Raw genomic sequence first — 9,524 nt, forward strand, 5'->3', positions numbered from 1 at the left:
TTTTGCCTATAATACATGTGCCCATCAGTCCACTGGTTACTCCCCTTATGAACTTATGTTTGGCCAGAAGCCAAAACTTCCTGTGGATGGTCTTCTAGGGATGGAGGAAGGAGGCACTCCAGTGACTGCCCAGGATTGGGTGGCGAGCCATCGGCACCATCTGGCCTCTGTATATGTTAAGGCTAGGGAACAGCTGGGAGTGGCAGCAGCCCAGCGAGCACATCATCATCCAGAGTCTGTGCCTATTTTGCCAGTTGGTACGCTGGTTCTGTGTAAGAATCATTTCCCAAGCCGGCATAAGATCCAAGATGTGTGGGGCTCCAAGGTGTATGAGGTGGTAGAGTGTTTAGATATGGTAGGCACTGTGTATAAGGTAAGACAACAAGACACAATGAAGCACGTGAAGAATGTCCATCGCTCGGATCTGCGAGAGCTCCCTGATGGGTACGTAACCTTGGATAAAAGTGAGGGTGTAGTAAATATTCCCCCCCCTGTAGGATTGCTGTCAGAGTACGACCATCCGAGACCATTAGCTGAGGAAGAGGAAATGTCAGAGGAAGAGACTGTGGTTTTTCATGTAGCCCAGGAGGGAGGTTCGGTGGCAGCTGTTAGGGAGGATTTGGGTGAGTCGGAGCCAGACCAATGTTTAACTGGGGTCCTTCATCCCCCAGAGTCCCAGTGTAGCAGGTACTTGATTTATCGGGCCCTGGCTCCCACCTCGATTTTTTAGAACGAGAATCCGAGCCAGAACGGGCGGAACCTTTGTTACGCCGGTCGCTTAGGACGAGGGCTGGCCAGCATTCAAATGTATTCAATCTACCAAGACCAGTGCGATCCTTGGAAAATCAAAGGCCACCAAATTCAGCCTCCGTTAGTTCCCTCTATGTCCCTTTTAGACCTTGGGATTAGAATTGGTTATGATGGAGTTAAATGTTGTCACCGGGACGGTGATCTTTGAAGGAGGGGGTGGATGTAACCGGTATGAGTATGTTGTGCGGTTAGGTAGGTAGATGACGTAATGGGTAGGTGGCGTATAAAGTCTCGCGGGCGTCAAGGAAACAGCGTTTGCTCTCGTTCTACGCTTGGTGAGCGAGTTTGTGTTTCTTCCTCTGCTGGCGCGTTGAAGGAACGGCTTGACCTATTGTGTCCGAAAACTCGGAGTGAGTAAACCTGTTGTTTTAATCATGTTTATCGTAAAGGAGATGCTTGGTAGTAAGATTCGCATTCACCATAGTAAATGTGTTGTAGGATTGTTCCGGTTTTAATGATCGAGGTGAGAGCAGAGTGCACTTGTCATTTTGCGCTTGGTTACGACCACTGGACGTAAGTAATGATTAAGCTAGTTTTTAAAGACTTATACACTTTAAGTATCCTTTAAAGGAGCATTAATACATTAGCAACGTGAGTATTTTCTTGATTGTTAAATGTAGAATGTGGTGTGTAATAAAATTTAAATGGTTTTAATTACAGGACATCAAAACCTTCTTTGGCAAGTGGCCATCGTTTTTTTCCCCACCAAACTTGGGATTTGGTTGTTTTGTTTTTTTGATTTGTGGCATTCATTTTGCAGGATCTGCCTGTCTTATTTGAATGGTATAGTGCTGTATTGGGAGGCCTTGTTTGATTTGTGTGTTTTACGTATAATGGTTTGATTGGGTTTGATTTTTATTTTCTTTATATTTTTTTGATTGGGTTTGACTTTTGGGTTTGTTTTTTTTCTTCCTCCCATGTGGTATATTTCCCATTTTAGTATTCTAGGTTGATTTGGGTGTTATTTTGAGTGCCATTCTTATGTTTTCTTTTGGGTTAAAGTATGATTTCTCTGTTTAATTAATGTGAATATCAGTCTAATGATTGGTTTCTCTTATTGAATGTTGTTAGATTTCGATTTGTTTGGAGTGTTATTTCTTTTGGAAATTAATTTGGTTTACTTTAAATCAATTCAGAGTGGTGTTTAATTGTTGTAATTAGTTTATTTTTTTTATTGGTTTCTTTGGTGTCATGGATGGTTTTACCAAGTCCTTCTACTCTTAAGAGAAGATAAAATTTTGCTCATTCTGGAAAATAAAGCAACCCTTTTTGTACTCTGGCTTCTAGTTCATTTATTTGAACCACCTGTGTGATTCAAAGAAAAACAAAAAAGAGATTAGATCATTGTTAGGGTCCCACGTCCTAGAATTTGTGGGTGGCGTAGTCAATTTCGTCGACTATTTTATAACGACCAGCAAGCTTAGGTCACATTATATAAAATGGTATTGATACATTGTTCATCTCTTGTCTTCAGTGCATATAATGGCTTAATGTATTAAAGCAGTGCAATAGGATTTGAAACAGAAGCAATACCAAATAACTTTTTCTCAATGGTAACGGCTTTATTTGTGGTAGCTCTGGTGACTTCCACTACACAGCTTACCACAGCACTTATGCAAATTACAGTCACCCTGAACCACAAGTCAAGGGCACTCAGTGTTCATGAAATACTCTGTAATCCTGAAAAGGCACTTAATTGGCTGTCTGACCAAGTGAAAAGGGATATCAAACTCTGGTGTATGTGTTACACCAAAGGTCTTGTGTGCTGGATGAATGTAGGGTTCACTAGTGTCAGCACACTGTGGGTATGTAGCAAACTGCAAAACACTTCTGCTTTCTGTCAGACGTACATTGGCTTTTAGATTTAAAAATAAATGCTCATCTGTTTTATTCGCAATCAAAATACCAGATATAATTTTGTTGGCAGGGAGCGTATTCCCATGTTGCATATCCATCTCGTGAGAACTCGGTCTACAAGCACGGTAACAGCAGGTGTTATTTGAGACAGGATGAGGGTTTAGGCAAAAATTCATCTCTTCTTAAAGTTAAAGAGCCAAAATGAATGCACGCAAGTCCAAGTTAGCATTTGAGAAAACAAGTTCAAATTAAATGGCTTCTTCTTATGAGGAAACACACATACGAAAACGTAAATCATAGCGACATTCATCATGCACCACCAAAACGATAAAACAATAAAATGTGTGCCATATATAGACTTAAATAATGTTCCTTTTTTTAGCCATTTTTGATTAAGTCTTAGTCTTAGACTTTTTAATTAATCTTAGTCTTGGTGTCAAATGCACTTTTTAGTTATCATATTTAGTCAACCTTGTCCTCTTTTTGTTTAGTCAAGTTTAAGTCGACTACATGTCAGAGCATTTTAGTTTAGTTTTAGTTGATGAAAAGATAACGAAACTTCAGCTTACTTGTTTGTAAGTTTGACGGTGCTTTCTAATAAACGTCGGCGCTTCCACGATGAATAGCGAGCGTGTGCACATAGTTGCCAGATTGCAAAATATAAACAAATATATAAATATGTCCTTTTAACAGAGAAGCTCTGATTTGCGAATTGGAACTATAGAGCTCAAGCTAACTCAAACTTGATATCTGTCCACCGAAAACATGAAAGCACACATAGTAGAGGCGTGTACAGCGGTCGACGGAAAAAATAAATAGTTTAAACATATTTTAGTATCTACTTTTATCGGCAACAATTTTGCATGTTGACATAGACACAGTTATACTGTTTACTGACCTTATTGTCATCTCGTCATAGTCTCGTTTTAGTCATGGGAAAAAAGCTAATCAACGAACACCCTTTTCATTGACGAAATAAACCATATAATAGCTATGCCAATGAATAATGGAATAAATTTAACTGTTTTTTCTCACATTATAGCAATATAGTGCACAAGTTGTGCTGTGTTTTCTTTGTTCTAGGACAGAAGTTCGTGATCCATTTTATGAATGTAGTAAAGGGACATATAAACTTACAAAGTCCTTTTGGGGAAGCAGCAAAAGGAGAATTTAGTGCTCAGACAAATAGATTTTTAACCTCGTCTGGAACTCATTGTCAATGCTCGTCTTGCCTTCTTAATTCCTGTCTTTGGTCTCAACCGGGACAGAGATCAGCTCCAGGGAACCATACAAAGGGTCAAAGACACGTACTGTGGATCAAAAAACTATCAAAACCACGTATTCACACATACTCAATTTAACGCACGTAACACTGTGGGTGAAGGCTTTATCTAGTGATCTTCTGAGAATTGCAAAATAACTTGACATGTCCTCAGTGTGAGTAGATGATACCATGAGCAGAGATACTGATTAGAGCTGAAGGCGATGCAAGATAGCAGGGAAAACATATATGAAGTTAGGAACAGCAAATATCAACTGAGATCCCTCAAAGAAGATGTGGGTGATTAAGTGTATTACACAAACCCAATCCTAGATCCTGACCTCGCAGTGTGCTACCTTCTTCTTTGGAAACACGCTGTTGTCATTTCCTTTTATTCCTAATAATCATGATTTGTGTAGTGATTGATGGGCTTTTTACAACTCTCGTTTCATTCCCTGCTTCTGTCATGACGTCTAATTGCTTAACCATCCCAAAGTCAACCCCCTGGTTCTAATAAAGCTGACAGTCTGCCGGTAAACGTTCTTTTGGACACCCCCCTTCTGCTCGGCCTCTCCAATCCTCCTCCTGTAATACCCATTACTGTTCACAACCCAGTCTTCTGCATGCAACCCACTCCCCACCATCCCTCTCTCTCTCAGAAACCTTGGTTGCGCTTCATTCACAATAATTATAATAACGTCTTGTGGTTCAGGTATGAGAAGAACATACCTCAGTCTAGACGTAGGAAGTTTCTTAATGGGCATTCCTGTGCTACTGCTTGGCGTATTTGCATGGCTAAAGCAAGCATATAGCATTACAGCCTTTAGGAACTATGCGACCGCATCGCTAATATCGAAATATTCAAAACAGCGTTTCTGTTGAATGTGCATTTTTCTACATCCATCAAAGACGTGTAATGAAAGCTATGAAAATGGATTTCCTGTTTTGGAGGACTCTACAAGGAGCTACAAAACCTCTGGCCCAATGAACTCTACAGCTGAACAATTATTTTTAAACAAGCATGCTTGAAGGATGATCACGCATACTCTGCGCTAGCAGTTATTTGCTGAACATATTATTTGCATATTTATAAATGTCCTTGAGTTTACGTAACTTATCTTAACTGTACCATTTTATCCCACTAGGCGCATTACAATGCAAATTGCTTTTGAATTGAATGTGGTGACTTGATGCATAAAATATGATTGTGAAGATTCTCAGTTTTCCAGGTAATAGTCAAATTTTCTGTTGGATTATTCTGCTAAGTGTATTTTCCTGTTTAACAGTCTCTAACTTAAATGCTTTGCAACTCTTTCTGGATTTGGGTCCTTTGAATGACTCTATAAAAGCAGAACCAAACATGTTGGTGGTAAAGTCTCTGTTTTACGCAATCAACCCTACATGGTCTACAATCATGACAAGGTATCAAAACAAGCATGTGGTGGTTTTTTATTTTTGGAAAGAAAGTATTTTTTAAAGACAGCCACCCACTGTAAAAGAAGGTGGGCAAAATTCTTATATTTTATACTTTTATCACAAAGGTTATACTTAGTGCACTGAACAATTGGGGAAGAGGGGTTATATAGGGGTTATTACCTCAAGCAAGAACTCTGCAACTTCTCTTTCAGCTCAAAACCATTGCAACTTTGAAAAGAACTGTGAATGCTATCACTTTGCCAAAACTTGAGAATGAAAAAACCTCAAAGGACTGCATGGGCATGGGTTGGGGCTGGCAAGATTACCATGACAGTTCTCTATCAAATGTGGTCTTACAAAAAGATCTTAGAAAGATATCAATGCTAAATGAACACACTGACAAGAAGAACCATTCTATTTGAACAAAATAGTCAGTTAATGCTACTCAAGCAGGTACTGTAGCAACACAAAAGGTCCCAGTTTGCCAAATATTCCATCATGCATATCAGAACATCTGGCCATTACCCACATCAAACTAATAGTAAGTGATTCTAAAAGAAAATGCATGCCTCTCATCTTTGCAATGAAAATAAAGTAATTTCATCAAAGGTTAGCTCTACATTGGAAATGCACCATGTCCCGTCAGTCTGAAAAATAAAATTGTATTTTATACTTTACAAAAGATGGAGAGGGAAAAAACTTTTTTAAATAAGATGCTACAAAAAAACTTCTTGACTAAGCAAGTGATAAATCAACCATCTTTAACTCAATTTCACTCCAACTGTCACCCGTTATCTCCATCTCTCCAAGGAATCCAACCATTTTTGAAAAGTAACACAAAGAGGTTAAATGTCAGAGTGTCTCTGTACCACCACAAGGGACGAAGACACTTAAACAAGTTGTGAAACATCTTGAGCAACAAGGAAACACAGAGAACATTCAGTGCATAAAAAAAATGCACGCACACTCGAGAGGTTCAGTGTTCTCAGACGACTCCCACAGTCTCCAAAACTCAAAAGAGTACCTTTGGGATGTGGAGAAAGGGCAGATTGATATGAATGTGCAGCTCATATAAATCTGCAGCAACTGTATCACGCTACCATCTCAACAGACACCAGACTTTCTAAACATAAATATTTCCAACCCCTTACTAAATCCACGCCACAAAGAAATCAGGTCATTCTCGGGTTTGTAGTATGAACCGGATCAAGTGGTGACTACGCATAAAACAAAAATGGCCATGAATTATGGTAGTCAACGTACCAGAAGCTGCAAACATTACATATAACGAGATTCTCGTTACTATCTTGTTACTATCAAGTTCTGATATTATCACCAAAGTGTTAGTTGCGAAACAACTTAAGCTGATGATGATCAAATCTTCCTTTAACAGTCTCTAACTTAAACGCTGTCAGATCAGTACAACTGATCTGAATGCAGAGCATGCTGCAGCTTCTGCTATTATCTTCCGGGTTTGGGCCACTCTATAAAAGCACAGCCCAACATCTCTGTGGTGCACATTGAGTGTAACTGAGCTGTCTACAATGAGCATCCGTTGGCAAATCACTTGTCTGCTACTGCTGCCTTCCTGCACCCCAGGTATTTACATCCAGTCTACATTAGTAATTAAACAGTCTCACAGTAAAAAAAAATTACGTTTCCGCAATTAGTTTACTTAAATGGTACTTTTTTTTTGTTGAGATAACTTAACTATCCAAATTAACTAAAGTAATGATAAGTAATCATGTCAGCAGTCATTTATTTATTATTTTTTTCAGAATATGTCCCAGAATATGCTATTGAATAGTACTAAACTCTTTTTTTTTTTTTTAGGTTTTTCCATGGATGATGGCATTGTTGGTGGTAAAGTCTCCGTTCCACACAGTCGACCCTACATGGTCTTCATCCGTGACAGCGTTACAAAAACAACATGTGGTGGTTTTTTGGTAAAAGAGGATTATGTGATGACAGCCGCCCACTGCATAAAAAGGTAGGTGAAATTATCATATTTTAGAATCAAAAAGAAATTAAGAGTATACAAACTGACTAAGTGCGGGCATTCATTGTCTATAACGGTTTGAAAAAAAAAACCCTACTTTGAAGTCAAGTGACATTCATTTCTTTAGCGCTTTATATAAGACAGATCATTTCAGCTTTACAGTAATAAACACGAAAATATCAGAATAAACTATGGAAAGCTCAGTTATGAAGACAATTCAAATTTAGTAGCAAGCAGCTCTAAAAAGACAATGGTGTTATTATTCAGTTCATTGTAAAGTTCATACATTTTGAATCGAGTCTAATTCAGCTGTAAGGTAGCTATCACTTCATGCTCTGCATTTTTAACCCATCCAAAGTGCACACACTGTGAACACACACCCGGAGCAATGGGCAGCCATTTATGCTGCGGCGCCCGGGGAGCAGTTGGGGGCTCGATGCCTTGCTCAAGGTCACTTAAGTCGTGGTATTGAGGGTGGAGAGAGAGCTGAACATGCACTACCCCCACCCACAATTCCTGCCGGCCCGAGACTCAAACTCACAACCCTTCGATTGCGAGTCCAACTCTCTAACCATTAGGCCACGACTTCCCCAATAGTGTTATCATCCAGTTTAATTCAGTTCAAGTTTTGTTCTCATCCACTGGTATCAGGGCAGACATACTGATAATATTACTGAAAATCCGTGAAAATTTGTGACATTTAACATCCAAAGTCCATGTCTTTCTTGTAAATATATATGAACCATTTTGTTACTCTGGCCTCTATGATAACAATTTATTTATTTATTTATTTTAGTGATCTTATGGTGTATTTGGGAGTCGATGACACCAGACATTTACCTGGCGGTGTAGCTGTAGATCCCATTCCACATCCAGGATTCAGTATGGACAAGAAAGGACATGACATCATGCTTCTAAAGGTAATAACATAAGATTAAACAAATGCATTGGTATCATGCCTAAAAAACATTATTCTATGATAGGAAATTGTTAACATTTACCAAATATACTTAAGATCAGCATAACATTTTTAATAGCCTATCTTTAAAAACACTGAATGAAATGTAGCGGTCATCGACTGAATCAGGGACTTTGCATCTTCTCTTCCAGCTCAAAACCCCTGCAGTTTTAAACAAAACGGTGAATACTATCGCTTTGCCTGGGAATGAACAATTCTCAAAGGACTGCATGGTCATGGGTTGGGGCTGGCAAGATTACCAGCATAGGTCTCCTTCAAATGTGCTCAAAGAAGCAAACGTGACTCTGATAGACTCTGCAAATTGTGGCCCGGCTGACACTCTGTGCAATGAGGGAAAAACTGGACCATCACGGGTATTTCAAGACGCACCACACACAAATTATTATTAGTATCAGTGTCAGTGCATTGTGATATACTAATAATCAACTGATATAATCCACAGGGAGACTCTGGGGGTCCACTTGTTTGTGGAGGCGTCGCACAGGGAATTGTGTCATTTTACAAAAACCACACAAATGCAGATTACCTCACGGTGTACACTCATATTTCCCACTACTTTGCATGGATTCATGACAACATGATACCACCTACTCAGCAGCGATATGAAACATGGAAGGGCAAGCTGGATAAATTCATTTAGTTGTCTGGTTCAATGCAAGTTCTATCATTTATGTTTGGTTCAGTTTTACACCAATCATTAAATGTGCAAGTTTAAAATAAAGGCTTATTTGTAACCCTTTTACCCAAGTCTAATAGGAATTTCATTTTTCTGTTGCTAAAAACCGCTTTCAGCTAAATACAGCACAGTCAAACCTGAATCTAGACATCAGATCGATCGCTCTGGAAAGAAAAGTAACTTAAAAGGGTCTTATCAGAAAGATGCTAATGCTAATAAATGAGAGAGAGACCAGACTTTGCTAAATCCATGCCACAAAGACTTGAGATTATTTGTTAAGGTTGTACCTGATAAAGTGGCCACTATGCGTAAAAATGACAAGTTGCAAAAATTGCAGATAATGATATTCTCACAACTATCAAGACTGCCCCTAGTGTGCACTTACATTTACATTTATTCATTTAGCAGACGCTTTTATCCAAAGCAACTTACAGATGAAGACAGTGGAAGTAATCAAAAAACAACAAAAAAAGCAATGATATATAAGTGCTATAACAAAGTCTCAGTTAGGTTAACACAGTACACG

The 9,524-nt window shown here is 38.9% G+C and overlaps 1 protein-coding gene across 1 annotated transcript; it reads left to right on the forward strand.

Moving 5' to 3' along the window:
- The first annotated feature begins 6,768 nt into the window (after window positions 1-6,768).
- Window positions 6,769-9,064, forward strand: si:ch211-212d10.1 (duodenase-1). The gene is made up of 5 exons (XM_052590499.1): window positions 6,769-6,943; window positions 7,178-7,334; window positions 8,140-8,263; window positions 8,454-8,675; window positions 8,765-9,064. The coding sequence occupies exons 1-5, from the start codon at window positions 6,889-6,891 to the stop codon at window positions 8,960-8,962; spliced, it is 756 nt and encodes a 251-aa protein (XP_052446459.1). The 5' UTR covers window positions 6,769-6,888; the 3' UTR covers window positions 8,963-9,064.
- Window positions 9,065-9,524: the final 460 nt, after the last annotated feature.

This window comes from Carassius gibelio, chromosome B22, assembly GCF_023724105.1.
Source record: "Carassius gibelio isolate Cgi1373 ecotype wild population from Czech Republic chromosome B22, carGib1.2-hapl.c, whole genome shotgun sequence".
Classification (NCBI taxonomy): Eukaryota; Metazoa; Chordata; class Actinopteri; order Cypriniformes; family Cyprinidae; genus Carassius; species Carassius gibelio.